The 15,308-nt window shown below is 44.5% G+C and overlaps 1 protein-coding gene across 8 annotated transcripts in view; it reads right to left on the bottom strand.

The window, feature by feature from the left end:
- The window catches only part of PARD3 (par-3 family cell polarity regulator), a 479,965-nt gene extending 474,213 nt beyond the window's left edge, over nt 1-5,752 (bottom strand). For all 8 annotated transcript variants that reach the window (XM_086614468.1, XM_086614472.1, XM_086614469.1 and 5 more), the window contains exon 1: nt 5,633-5,752. In XM_086614468.1, coding sequence (XP_086470594.1) covers nt 5,633-5,752 — 120 coding nt within the window. The remainder of the gene's footprint in view (nt 1-5,632) is intronic.
- Nucleotides 5,753-15,308: the final 9,556 nt, after the last annotated feature.

Below are 15,308 nucleotides of genomic sequence, written 5' to 3'. Positions count from 1 at the left end.
GAGAGGAGTGGTTAAAAGGAAATTGTCTGTAATGAGTGGAGGGAATTAAGTTGCCATATGCAAGGCGTAGCCTTGTGTTTCCACCATAAACTCCCAAACCTGCAGGATCATACAACAGCTTCCTGAACACAAAGCGACCGCGACCCATTTCCGTCCTTTTCCTCCTTAAATTAGCAGCTCTCCACCGCTGTTCACAGCTTTCACCAAGCTGCAGCAGAGTGACATTGCCAGACAGCTGGGTTCCACTGCCGCTCTCAGGAGCTCAACACCAGCAAAGAGGTCAAGAGCCAGCTTGAAAAAAAGTACAGGCAGTCCCATGGAACCCGGGCTCTCCTGGCTGACCTCAGGTAAATCACTGAAATACTACCCAGCCAATACTAAGTGCAGAGCCCAGAGACTTCATCCCAGTGATGTCAGCTAGAAGTAAACCAACAGTCAACTGAGCAGCAGGGGTGAGAGGGATTTGGGGGTTTATGGTTCCTTTTTGGGGTGGAGAAGGTTCCTGCACATTCTGAAAACAGTCTATAAGACTTTTTTCTCCTTAAAATAGGCTCAAGATTTACATAGATATCAAAACGAAATCTAATTCTGAAAAAATTTTAAATCTCTGTTATGCTAAATTTAGTCACTATTGCCCATTAGTGTTTTTATTGCCCATTAGTGTTTTCATTACGACTCTGAAGGGGTCTCTACATGGGCAATGTGGAGGAACCAGCTACGCTTGTTCCTAAAACCCAGCAGCCAGGCTTAAGTGGGGAATGTGCCGAGACCAAAATAAAACCCAAGTAAAATCAGCAGATTTTCGTATCAACACACGCCTGTGTATTAGGACCTACAAGTGATGCCCCAAGGACACACTCACAAGCAACTGTGAAACTGTTTCCTCTGCAGAACATAAAAAGTTTCAAAGTCGCTGTTGCGTGCCTGGAAGACAACCTGCGGCCCCGGAGCTGACTTTTAAGGAAATAATCTGAGAAATCCCAGTTAGCTGTTACTGTAAAAAAAAAAAAAAAAAAAAATCAAAAACAGGGGGGAAAAAAAAGCTCCACCCATTCACTGAGACTACAACCTTCCACTAAAACATTGGAGCTTTAAGCTCTGGGTGGCCTGAGCTTCCTATGTACAAATTAAGTGAGAATATGGTCATTTGACACCTGTTACATTTGCTTACACAGCCAACTTTCCTGGAGTTCTGATCTCTTATCAGCAACTGCCTTCGAACGCTATCAGTGAGCAGATTACAATTTCTTTTCACAAACATTAACATACCACGGTTTTTAAATTAACAATTCAAGCATTGTTCCATACAACATCGCAAACCCCCGAACACTTCATGTCCCATAGCATTTGGTGAGGGGGAGGGGAAAGGTGTCTCAAAAGAGTCCTCCTAAAATCTTTTTGATTCAGCAGGAAAACTGTTAATTTACTTATTTTAACTAGAAAATCAGGGTTATATACGAGGTCTCCGAATTATCACTGCAAGATTGTGATATGCAGGACATCAAACTGAGCTATCACAGAGATGAACGATTCCTGTAGGGACTGAACAACTCCTGTAAATCTGCTAATTCCTATTTCATATTCTCGTTTGCTGTGCTCATTTGCATCACACAAAGACAACATAGTAATGCTAAAAAAAAAAAAAACAAAAAAAAAAAACACAAAAAAAACACAAAACAAAACAAAAAAACAAAACAAAACAAAAAAAAAAACACCACAACCTACCCATTACTTATGCACGCTTGTTTATATTTGCAAGAAAAAGAAGATAAAAGGTGAAACACTTATGATATCCCAGAAAACCCAAAGCACACAAAGATTATGGGGACAGTTGAAATTCACAAAAAAGTTAGAGATGTCTCTGGCTACAACTAGATCAAACCAAAGCTACAGGATGCACAATTACTTCTTCTTGATAAAAGGTTACTTAATACATCATTTTTATTATAAATGTCCATATTTTAACACTAGGTTATAGTCAACCATTTGATAAACATGTTTCATCTCAGCTGCAAGTCTGTCTGCTCCCTTTTGGGGCAGCCCACCATCTCTTACCATTAATGTTAAGTCAGCCAGGTATGGTTGACTTCCTCTCCTCAAAATCCTTCTGACCTTCTCACCAGAAGTTTTTTTATCATTACATTAATTGCTAGGAAGCCACGAGCAGAACTACATCAACACGAAACCTTGCAGCCCCTAACAAGCAGGGTTTGGAAAACACTTATTGCCAGTTGTCCTCCACCCAAACGGCACTTGTCTAACACTCACTCATAAATCACGGCAGAGGCTGTGCCAGTCTGGCCACGCAGAGCATCATTCGTGTGCCTCCATGCAAACAAGGCTTCGATAAGCGTGATCGATTTTTGCCGACTCCATTTGTCCTGGACAAGTTGAACTTTTCAAACATCTCTTATTTGCTTGTTCATTCACCACAAACAAAACTTGCAGAAAAAGATCAGATTTCAGACCCAAAGCTTCTTTTGGAATAAAAGCAAAAGAACAGAAAGATTTTCTATACACACTACACAGACCAACCTTCAAGCTCAGCCTGTCATATTAATAACTTAATCCACACTTAAAGATTCAGTATGGACAGCAGTGTTAATACATAAAGAATTTGAGATTTACGGATCCTGACCAAAGACAATCGCATCCAGAACTAATTGCCGTAACAAGGTGTGTTATCTATACACTTTTTAAGCCTGCAAATTTAACAGACAGGAGAACCTTACTATTAACTGGATTATTTTCCAGAAGTATTTTTTTCATTCTCACCATGTCTGTTCAACCTAAATAACACTAAGTCAGAAAAATTCAAGTTGAGGTCAAACTATGAAGTTACTCGCTCCTGGCACTCTGCAAGCACGATGCCAGGCTGCCTCACCACGATTGCACAGGTACGTCAGAAGTGCTCGCCACACAGATCACTTATTGCTAATCACAACCTGGAAACCATGACAAAGCGGGAGGTAACGTGAGAAGGGCTGACAACTCACTTCTCAGAGGCTTCAAGCAGTTCTCCTGAGGGAGCTGCTGCATACAGCAGACGCACATTTTTGCAGGATGAGAAATGCTGTTTTTCCTGTAAGTATGAAAACCATACACTTAATTCAAATATTTTGAATAATCTTCCACCAGATATGCTTTTTTCCATAACAGCATTGTGGCGGTGAAATAGACTTCAGTGTCAGCTCGATACCAGCTGCCAGATCGTAAGTTCACATGTGCACGCATGTTTTCATCCTCTCTGTTCAGGAGTTACTTTGCCCTCTCTCTTGTCTCTTTCTGAAGTGAAGATTTGCTTGTTTGCTACAGTAGCAGAGAAAGAAGCCACCTAACTGCTATAAAAAGACAGTAGTCTATGAAATTCTGCCATCGAAACCATAAAATTACTATGCTACTCTACTGCGAGCACAGCAAACAGCACTATTCATTCACTTAAGAGACATTGAGTATCTGCCTCCTTACCACCCAAACATCACCGCAGAAAACCTCCAGCAGATATAAAAGTAAGGTTTGACAGTGACTGCATAAAACCCTCAGAGAAAGCCCATGGACTCTGCTACTCTGTTTTCAACCACAGTATTTCCATATAATAGAAACAATCTCAGTAATTACGGCTACCTCAAGTCCATACCAGTGGCATATAGCATAACCACCATATAAATACTAATAAATAAAACCACCGTGTCATTTTAAATCCAGGATCGGGAGCTTTGGGGACCAGGGGCCAGTCAAAGCCTCGCAGCATCTCTGCAGACTGTCTAAAAAAGTAGACTTTACTAAAAAAGTAAAGACATTGGCATATTCAAAGAAGAGTTACGTATTTTCTTCCGTGTTTCCACAGGTGGGCCACTTCTTTCCTGAATAAACCCACAACCGTTTGCAATCATGTAACCTCTTCCTGGTGACTTGCATGTGTTTCTCCTGTGCTCCCTGCTGCAATCCTTTCCAGGCTTAACATTACACTGCAGAATGTAACTGCCACCCCTTAATGCAATTTAACAGTTGGAAACCAGGACTCAGTCCAGTATCACATGAGTTACACTGGCCACAGTTTTGGAACACAACACATCAAAATAATTAATTTTATTAATGTTGTAACACTGACGAACAAGTTCTGAAACGCTTCTCATTTGAATGGCCCGAGGTGTTTGGTGCCCCCTCAAGGGACACACTTTACTGTCCACTGGTTTACCTTAACCAGAAAGGTACTTTCGGCCAGTCTCCTACATGCAGGTAGCTTGCCATGTGCATTAACTACCATATACAAATAACAGCTCGTATAGGCAGCCACGGCCATATCCTAGTGAATCGTTTTACTCTTTTTTCCCAGCCAGAATCACAACTGCGTTGCAAGAGCAATAATAAAAATACAGAAAGAATGCATTTCTCTTCTCCAAAACCATGTTCTTCAGGAATCAAGGCGGGAGGTGATGGGAACCTCAGTTATTTTTCTCCTCCCAGCAACTGTAATTTTGAGAAAAGTGATCTTAAAAATTTTCTTGGGAATCACTTCAATCAATACACTGTTCACAGTACTCCTTCCGCTGCAGGTTTCAGAGAGTCTGGGAATCAGCATTTGCCAAAGCAAAACTTCCAGGTTGAGAAGTGTAAAGCATTTCAGAAGGACTGAGGGGAAAAAAAACACACTCGACTGCTTGGATGGATCAGGTATAGCAAAGGGGAAGGGCACTGCTCAAGTTCTCAGCCAACGACAGTCATACTGTCCTAACAAACCAGTTGATTAAAAAGAAGTTTGCAGCAACAAGAAGAAAGTACGGGGGGGGGGGGGGGGAGGTAGAAAAAAAGAGGAAAGAAAAAAAAAAAGCAATGCCCAACAAGTCGCCGGTGAAAGGAAAGCCAAGCGTGCAACTGCCTGCACGCCCACAGCCAGGGATTTCAACATGGGGCTGAGGGAGCGCAGGCGGCACCCGGGATCAGCCCCGCCGCGGGCCGGGCCGGCGCTCCCCGCACCCCGGGGCGCCGCGGACGCCTCCCGCGCAGGCGGAGCCTTCCCCCCGCAGCCCCTCGGGAGCGGGGCAGGCGCGGAGGCTGCGCGGGCGGCCGCGCTGCTGCGGGACCCCCCCAAGACCTGGTCCGGGGCGGGGGGCGGCCCGCGGGTCGCTGCCGGGCGCCCCTGCAGCAGGGTCCCCTCCCACCGCCCTCCCCGCCGGGCCTGGAGGGCCAGGAAGCCTGGGGCTGGATTTCCAGCCCTCCGCGGCGACTCCCGCCCAGCCCGCGGCGCCTCGGCCGCGCCGCCAGCCCCGGGGCAGAGCCGGCACCGCCGGCCCCGCGCCCCTTTCCCGGCCGTGCTTGGGAGTCTCCCGCACCGACACCCCCGGGGGCCGCCAGCTCGCCGCCAGGCACCGGCGAACAAAGGGCCGAGGCCCGCCAGGCGCCCGCGGCCGCGGGGAGCCGCGCTGGCCTCCGCGGAGGGGCCGCCCCCCCTCCCCCCGCCCCGCTGCCCCCCCAGCTCCCCTCCGCGGCGCCGGGCACACGCTCCGCGGAGGGCTCCGCCGCTCCCCGCGCCCGCCGTCCCGGCGGGGCAGCCCGGACTTTCCCACTCGCTTCCCTCCCCTCTCCGGGAAGCGCCATATTGATCGCGGGCGCCGCTCCCCGCGCCCCTCACCTTGGCGATCGCCTTCTTGTACCGGGTCACCGCTTGCTGGATCAGGCTGAAAACTTTCATGTTCCCGTCCCCGCAGGGCACGACCACTCGCGTCCTCCCGAAGCACACGGTGACTTTCATCCTGCGCGGCCGGGGGGCTCCCGCGTCCCTCCGGCCCCGCGCAGCCTTCCTCCTCCTCCTCCTCTCCGCCCTCCGCCACGGCCGCCCCCCGGCGGGGCGCGGCGCTCAGCCCTCGGCCGCCGCCGGGCTGCCGCTGCGGCCGCGCTGCCTCCGCGGCCGGCCCGGCGAGGCGAGGGGAGGGGAGGGCAGCGCAGGGCAGGGGGGCTGGTGCCGCCTTCCCGGGGGAGCGCGGCCGAGCGGCGAGCCGGGGGCCGCTCACATGCCGCGGCGCTGCCCGCTGCCTGCGGCCACCTGCTCGGCGCCTGCCCCGGCGCGCAGCGGCGGGCGGGGCGGTGGCGGCGGCGGCGCTGCCTCCGCGCTCCGGAGGCGCGGGGCGGTGCAGCGGGGCGGGGGCAGCCCGCCGGCCCCGCGGGGCGCCGGCCGGCGCGGACGGGGCGGGGGGGCCGCCGGTCCCTGCCGAGGAGCGGGCCCGGCAGCCGGAGCTCGGCACCCGGCAGCAGCGCGACCTGCCCGGCGCTCGGTAGGAGCGGAGCGGGGCAGGGTGGGGGGTGCCCGGACCGAGGTGCGGCGGCCTCTGCCCTGCCGGGGCCCCTGGCCGCGGACCCGGGGCCGAACCGGCAGAAGAAGCCCCGCGAAATCCTCGCCCCTGGTCCCCTGTTGGTGCACTCGGGGGACGGGCGGGCGCTGCCTGCTGCTGCTCTTCCTCAAATATGCGAGTACGGGGAAAGCAAGACATAGAACCCGAGAGAACGTGCGCCTTTGGAAGCAGAAGCTTTCTCCTGGTGTTTGGGGAGGGCCACCTTACGCAGACGAAATCAGACTCTCTTCATGGTCCTTTGGGTTTCTGTTAATGCAACAGAACCAACACAGAGCGAAAACTGGTGCATCATCGGTAACATCAGCATCGATGCAATGGCTGAGCCTCCTACTCAAAGCCATCAGAAGTCAAAGGGGTTTACAGGTGTCACATTTTTTCATGGATTTCACTGAGGACAATGGAGTTGCACAGTTCACTGGACATTCAGTCTGGCCTGACAACATATTTCTTTTGAATAAAAATAGTGAAACGATTCAAATTGACTGCAGAATAAAGACAGAGTTTAGAGGACAGGAAGGCGGGGGGAGGGGGGGGGGGTGGAAGCTGTGGTTTTTCTTTGTGTTTTGTTTTGTTTTTTTTCCCTGACCTTATACATGGTACTGGAGACATGAAGTTCAAGTCAGCTTTGTAGCACATAACATCTTTCTATGCAGGACACCTCAGCACGTCTCCTCTGGTGCTCTCTGCCCCACAGCTGGCAGTCCACTCTTGTTCCCATAGCTATAGTATTAGTAACTTGAAGAACTTCAAAACTGGTACAAATGGCAAAGCTATCCGTGGTTTAGTAGGTACACAGTTAAGGAGCAAAATTAATTACATTCTTAAAGCATCAAAGGTGAAGTTATTGCCCATATTGGTTATGTTAGTTTGGCCCCATGAGTATCTGGTCCTATTTCACTGAAATTCATAAGATTTTTTCCGCTAATTGCAGTTTTGGAAAGCTTTGGGACACTCACAAGATCAAAGATTAAAAAGTCCACCCATTGACCTACAGATAATTCTAAGCTTAGGTGTTAATTTTGTTACTGATACCCACATGAGTTATCTGAACTAATAATACAGATGAGGATCTGAATTCTATATGAAAAACAGTACATCTGTCTCAAAGCATGAAACAAGCACACCTGCCATGTTATAATGTTTTATCATATCCCCAGTGTTCACTTGTGTGGAATAGAAAGGCAGGATGCAGGAGTTCAGAAAGGTAGAAATAAAATAAAACTGGAATAAACAGTTTACAGCTTATAACTGAGACAACTGAGCACACTCCACATTTTTATGGCCATAGCTCATCAAGTTTATTGTTGGAAAATGTTGAAAATTTCCGTTAACCTGCCGTGTCTGTGCTTTCTAGGTGATCATAAGAGCTGCTGGAAACATACTGAGAGGACAAAAGAGGTATAAATCCTTCGTTTAATATTCATCACCTGAGAAACTTGCAGAAACAGCTGTAAAAATGTGAAGTCAATAGAGAATCTTCCAAGACTGTCTTTAACAAGCAATTTTACAGTGGCATAGGGTTTGTAATATTCAACATGACAATTCAGTTGTCATTTGCATTTATCTGCTGAAACACAATGTTGCATATCAGGAACTTTACCACACTGTTATAAAACTTATTATTAGATACAGTTGCTGGTCGACAGTAATTTCACTATTCAGACACTGCTACAGGTTTTTCATGTTTTTCTGTGATTTAATTCCTGCTCTTACTGTCTTTAGCAAGTTTCTTGGCAGTTTTCCCAACTCTTCTAACAGTCGCCTGGAAAAAAAAAAAAAAAAAAAAAAACAGTTTAGAAAGAAATATTGACAGTTTTTCTATTAAATGTGTAAACCGGGAAACTTCAGTAGTGAAATACAAAGAAAACAAGTTTATTCTGGGATCTGGTTTAAAGCCAGAACTTAAAGACTCATGCACGAATAGTGATAGTACTAAGAGGAACAAGGACCTCCAAGATTTTAATTCTTTCCCACTAGAAACACGCACACAAGTTATACATGCATCATCCCGAAAACATTTTTGATGCAATTTACCAAACATAGTGTTTGTTGATGTCTTAGAATGAAAAACAAGCTTTAACAAACAAAAGTAACAAGCCTGTGAGATTGTCCAAGATCTAATTATGTAAGATAAATGAAGTATAAAACATTATTATAAGAGATTATGAGAAAAGGATTATACTAATCAGGAGAAAAATTGGCAAGAGTTGCGAGTTTACAAAAATTACAACTACTTTCCATGCACTTAATGAGAGGACACCATGTTGCAATATGGGTGGCATATATATAGTTCTGGATATTGAGCTTTTCCGGGCTAAGATATCATAGAACCTGACAATTCATTTATTAACCCGTACATTTTTGGAAGATTTCCATGAAGAGGCAGTTATCTATCTGGCAGGAAGAAGTAGGAGATGGAACATGGCATGGAGAGAATCAGAGCTTGTGATTACTAATGATTAATATTCAAGTTCTGTTCAAAATGGTTGAAATCCCCTGCGTAGACACTGCAAACATGAAGGAGTGAAAATCTTGCAACCTAATGCAGATTACCAAAAGTCAGTTTTATTTGAATGTTAAAATTATTCAGACAGTGGAACGTTGCTGTTTTCTGGAATTTTTCCATGTTTGTTGTGGTTTAACCAAGCTGGCAACTAAACCCTACGCAGACGCTCACTCACCCTTCTCCACCCCTGGGGAATGAGGAAGAGAATAAAAGGGGAAAAGGGAAGGAGACTCATGTGTTGAGATAAGAACAATTTAATAATTATTATTATTATTATTGTTGTTATTGTTATTGTTATTATTTATTATAAAGTAATCATATGTAAGAATGTATATCTATAATGATAGTAATATATACATACAAGTGATACACAGTATAATTGCTTACCACTCAGTGACCAACACCTGCCCCATCCCGACAAGCAATCCTGAAACATATAAGTCCCAACATCACAATGCCAGATGAGTGAGAGGTCTGAAAAGAGAGCAAGAGAGAGAACTCTGAGAGTCTGAGAGAACCCCCAGAAGGGCACAGACCCTTCTTCCCAGTCAACCCTCATCTTTATACTGGGCATGACGTTGCATGATGTGGAATACTCCATTGGCCGGTTTAGCCCTCAATCGTAAGTCTAAGTTCAAATCATAAGAGGAGTTGTGGGCCCTTTGTCCTGGCCATGCTCCCCCCCAGCCTGTTGTGCTCCTGTGCACTGGCAAAACACGAGAAGCTGAAAGATCCTTGATGTCTCAGCACCAACTAAAACATCAGTGTGCTATCAACATTCTTCTCATAACAAATCCCAGACTAAATCCAAAACACAGAGCTCTTCTAGCTGCCAAAAAGAAAAACTAACTCTGTCCCAGTCAAAACCAGGACAAGAGTTTTTCCTGCCTTTATACTCTAGATGAAAGAATTGTTCTGAAATACTTCTGTATGTGTTCAGGTTTAGTAGCCTGTTCAGAGCATACAGATATTCCCTGATCTGACAAGAAAACACTGATTCAATGTACAGTATGTTTGAAGTTCATGCAATTTTAAATATAGATGTTTCCTTAAGCCAAGTAGAGTTAATTCAGAACCGTGGAAAGACCAGTGTCAAACTGAAGAGCAATGTTATTCCTCAAAGAATTAAAGTCAAAAAAAAGGTTATCAAAATCATATTGAAGTCAAAGGTAAAAACACTTAGGGTAGCTAAGTTATATGAAGCAGGCAAAAAAAAAATCAAACCCTTGCACCTGATATGAGTTCAAAGTGCCATTTGCAAAATCAATTTAGGGAATATACCAAACACTACTATGTTTTGGTGATTTAGTATCCTGACCTGCTGTAACTCTTTTCCTGCTCAGTTATTAGGTAAAGCCTTAACTTGTTTTTCATACCTTCAAAAATCTGACTTTTAAAGTTCTAAATCATTTACATTTTACTGAGTCTCTAATCTTATCAAATCAAACATGCCTGTGACTATTTGAGATTTTTCTATGCATAATGTTTTAACTACAAGAGTGGGTTGACTTCTCTGCCATTATGTTCTTGTGATCTTCTCCTACATACTTTTGGTACTCCCGCAAAGCAGCAAGGCATCTTCCTAACATCTTGTTTTATGAATGAGGCAATCATTAAAGCTTATTAAGTAATTGTGGCTAGCTCTGGCCTGGAAAAAAAAAAAAAAAACGAGGCTGGATAGAAAATTATTTTCCATGTTCTCAAAAGAAACTGTGATTCGGGGAACGGAAAGTCCTCAAATCATTAAAAAGTAATTATAGAATCATGCAGGTGTTAATGTAAGACTTGGGAGATGTGGACACCCAAAGTTTGGAAAGAGAAGAACTTACTTTATGGTATAATAGAAAGAAGAAACCATAGCAAGGAAGAATCTACAATTTTGAGGAAAAGCCACGAGACTGTTGACCTTTCCAGGCGCTCCAACCTGTGCCTCAAGCAACTTCAGGTAGTGAAAAGATGGTTGGGGTTAAAGAATGAGTTTAGGTGAATTTACTACTTTTTTGTCTGTATCTACACTGGTCTTATGGTACTTTTTAAAAGAATTATGTTCAAGGGTTTTTAATAGTTTTCTTTTCTTTGGTGGTTTTCAGCCATCATCAAACTGTTAAAATGGGAGTGCTTTCTCTAAGATATATCAAGTAGTGTCTTCATTGTGCCGAGAACTGGGAAGGCCTGAGCTGGAATATCCAGTCACTTTTTGATGTGGGCACTTGGAGATGATCCACAGAAAAGGAATCAGAATCTTTAGAAGTCTAAAAAGAGAAAAACGTAACTTATGCAGAGGATTGAAGATACTAGGGGTGTCCAAAGCACAGAAAGGGGCATTGCCAGGAGACACCCAAACAGCCTTTGTGTATGCTAAGGGTGCTACAAGCCTGTACCTGGAGCTATGTGTTGTCGTAAGGAAAACATTCCTGCTAGCTTTACCCAGCACCAACTCTCATACCACATACGGTATTTATGCTATGGGCTGAATAGAGTTGTAGTCACATAACAATACAGGTAAAGTTCTGAATAGCCCCATACTGCAAACTTATCTAAGCCAATGTTGGAGCTGGCCAGTCTTTATTTGCCCTTAGGGCCATGGAGAGTCCGCAGCTCTGTGCCTGCAGTGACCCAGAGCCGTCACGGGGATAGTACTGGGAGGAGAATGATCTGCCACCTTCTCTCACGCCGCTCCACTGAAGCTGTTCTGCAGACTCCAGCCACGCTAGCATGACTGATGTGTTTGCTCTGGGGATGTGAGCCTGGTTATCCCCAAAGTTACAACAAAGAAGTTGTAGATGCCCCATCCCTGGAGGTGTTCAAGGCCAGATTGAATGAGGCTTTGAGCAACCTGATCTAGAGGAAGGTGTCCCTGCTCATGGAAGTGGGGTTGGAACCAGATGATCTTTAAGGTCCCTTCCAACCCTAACCATTCTATGATTCTATGAAAGTCCACCATCATAGTTTCAGCAAGATTTTCAGAGGAAAGGAAAAGGAAGAAGGGGAACAGTGAATGTCAGCAGCTGAGACCAGAAAATCCCAACAGGATTTCACAGGACCAAAAAAAAAAGCACTTTTACAGATTTGGAATTTTATCCCTGATGAATTTCAAAGCACAGCTCTAGACATTCAGTCATCAGAGCTTCCCAACAATGACTCTCAAATTAAAAAATAATCACACTATTTTTCAGCATGGAAAATACTAGATAATCTAAGTAGAAGGGTCATTGCTGCCTATGCCTATAATATTGAACACAAAAATATAAGCATATCATTAGTAAAGCTAAGTTTTTAACAACTTTTCAATTATAGGCAATTGTCTTTAAAAACTGTAAAAATAAAGCTGTTAAAAATAGTAGAACTTGAGAGATTTGTGACCACCATAAGAAATCAAGCTGAATATAGTTCAGAAGACTGAACTATAGGGTAGTTGTAGAATAAATTATTTTAAGACCCTAGGATGTTCATTTTAATTTTGTCTTAAGGCTTGTAGAAACTTGCTGCTTTCCTGAAATATCAGAGGTTACTTTTCTTTAAATCTTCATCTACAAAAGCTACTTGGAGACATTTTGTCTCTGCTGAGAACTTATTGGATGTTTTCATTCTCCTTTCCTTCTTTCTGCCTGTCCAGAAGTTTGCTCTTTCCTTTTGTTTCAGCCTTTCAGTTATTGATGAAGTTCCTGGCACAGATTTCCAAACTCTGAAACACAGAACACAGGATTCCAGCAACTCAAAAAGGCTTGTGGTGTCTTTTCACTGACTTCTGTGGGCTTTGGATCAGGCCCTTGGGCCTTATCTACCCTACTCAAATAAAGAATAAACAATATCAGCACAAAGCTACAGTACTGGGCTCTGTTTGTCAAGTACTTGCCAGAGCTGGAACTAATTCAGATACTGTCAGAGGAACCCATTTGCTAAAGTGAAGCTATGCCAGATTATTTGCCACAATCAGGTTTCATCTATGGATGAGTGTTCCTGAAAAAGTACCTTCCTGTGACATGAAGAGGAACACCCACAGGGTATGTTAGTCAAAAGGCCTATCAAAACATGATAGTACATATATTCCACCGTACAAATTATTCATGTGGTTTATAAACATATTAAGACTGTATTTCTCGGCTGGTGTTCCTCTTTAGGGGTCCCTGTTTAATTTCTTTTCTTGTTCTGTTGGGCTGAAAGGGAATGGGATGGTGTCACGGCTTTTGATAACAGTTATCTTGATTATTGCAGGAAAATATTCATAGAATCATAGAATCATAGAATGGTTAGGGTTGGAAGGGAACTTAAAGATCATCTAGTTCCAATCCTCCTGCCATGGACAGGGAAACCCTCCACTACACCAGGTTGCCCAAAGCCTCATCCAACCTGGCCTTGAACACTTCCAGGGATGGGGCAGCCACAACTTCTCTGGGCAACCTGTTCCACTGCCTCACCATCCTCAGAGTGAAAAATTTCTTTCTTATATCTAATCTAAATCTGCCCTCTTTCAGTTTAAATCCATTGCCCCTTGTCCTGTCACTACACGCCCTTGTAAAAAGTCCTTCTCCAGCTTTCCTTTAGGTACTGGAAAGCTGCTAGAAGATCACCCCGGAGCCTTCTCTTCTCCAGGCTGAACAGCCCCAACTCTCTCAATCTGTCTTCATAGCAGAGGTGCTCCAGCCCTTGGGTCATCTTCGTGGCCCTCCTCTGGACTCGTTCCAGTAGCTCCATGTCCTTTTTGTGTTGGGGACTCAAAATTTTATATTGATATAAGTATGAAGGGAAATATATCCTTCACTCAGCTTCTCCCTGTGTTGATGGTCAGGGAGGACTGCACGAGGTAAGGATATTGCAGCAGAAACTTTCCAGTTTGCACAGGCATTTAGAGGGATACAAATACAGACATGCACTTGAAACACATTCATCCCTGTTACACATGGAGTTAAACGCAGTCCTGCAGCTCATGCTGAAAACACATGCTATTTATTGCTCCTATATAAATATTTGCTCCTGAGCAAAGTCCCGTAGCACCTGCAGAACGCCTTTCCTAGTGCACGGGCCAGTAGACAAGTGTCAAAGCATGAAGAACTGGCAGGGAATGAATTACTTGTGGGGAGTGTGACCAGGATGCACATGGTCACCTTCACTGCTGCTGCGAAACTACTCTGACAACTTCCAAAAAATTCCAGACACGCACTATGACCAGACTTGAGTACTCCCGAGCATCTGTAGCTCCCTTTAAAGAAGAAAGGGGAAAAAGCAGACAGCTGAAATTTGCACACTTCTTTTAAGACCATTCTTGGCTTACTTACAGAAGATAAGAAAAAAAAGAATCAGAAAGAGGTGCCATATGATATGTTTTGCTCTTTACTTTATCCTATGTTCCTTTATGAACCTCAAAATCTTGTTTCTTCTTCTCTCCTTTCTCTACTTTATTCTCTTTTCCTGCCCAATCCCACTTCTCCTTTTATCTCACATCCTTTTATTGCCTTCCCTTCCTCTTGTCTTCCTGAAAAGTATTTGCAGCTGCTGAAATCAGTAAAAAGATGGCTCAAATGAAACAGAATCCCCATGAGCTAAAATGCATGGCATTGTCACATACTGCCAGTAATCTGTTTTATTCAATACTGAAAACATGATGACAATAAATTAGTAAGTTTTCCAAAATTCAGTGCCGTGTTTTACAGCATAAGGATGCTTTAATTCTTCACAGAATAAACCGAACAACTTAAATTGGTCTGCAAATATTTAAAATCTGTAATCGAAACCAAGTTGTCTTCTCCAAATACAAAGTTGACTAACTAGCCTTGGCACAGGTAGGACATCAAGTCCCTCGAGGTGCAACAGACAAGAAGAGCTGAAATCAGTTGCCACAAAATCGCTTGATAAAATCACGTTTTGTTTTTTTAATCTGTTGTTGACTACGCTAATGCACAGACTATGGCACACCGCAAGAGCGTCTCTGCGGGGAGCAGCAGCAGAGCAGCTTGAAAGCCACCGCTCAGTGCCAAAAAAAGTCTTCACTCAGGTCTCATCTTGTTCCACTGAGCAAAAAGACATCCTCTACACGGGCTCTTCAGCAACTGACATTCCAGGATGCAAGGAAATGCTTAGCAGACTGTTTTAAAACACAATTTCTTACACATTAAAATTACAGAATGGTCTTCAGGACCATCCCCAAGCACAGGTCCTGCTGCCTTCTGCAGGGGCTGCATGTTTAGATTTCAGAGCAGAATTTAGAGTGGATTAACTCACACACCCAAACCAAAGCAGATAGATCAGACAGACGAGATTAGCTCTACCGATCTTCCTGCTGCCGGGGAATTACCAACTCAGGAGCCTTCTAATTTGCCAGAAGTTCACACTGCGGCTCCGCACTAATCCAACTGACACTGCAGTTATATCCATCATGACATCTGTTCTAGGATTTCAGTTTATCCCAAGTTTAATAGCTATTCCCTCATGCAGAGGTAAATGTGCATTATATG

Source organism: Tauraco erythrolophus, chromosome 7 (assembly GCF_009769465.1).
Source record: "Tauraco erythrolophus isolate bTauEry1 chromosome 7, bTauEry1.pri, whole genome shotgun sequence".
Classification (NCBI taxonomy): Eukaryota; Metazoa; Chordata; class Aves; order Musophagiformes; family Musophagidae; genus Tauraco; species Tauraco erythrolophus.
This window is presented reverse-complemented; position numbering and strand designations above follow the sequence as displayed.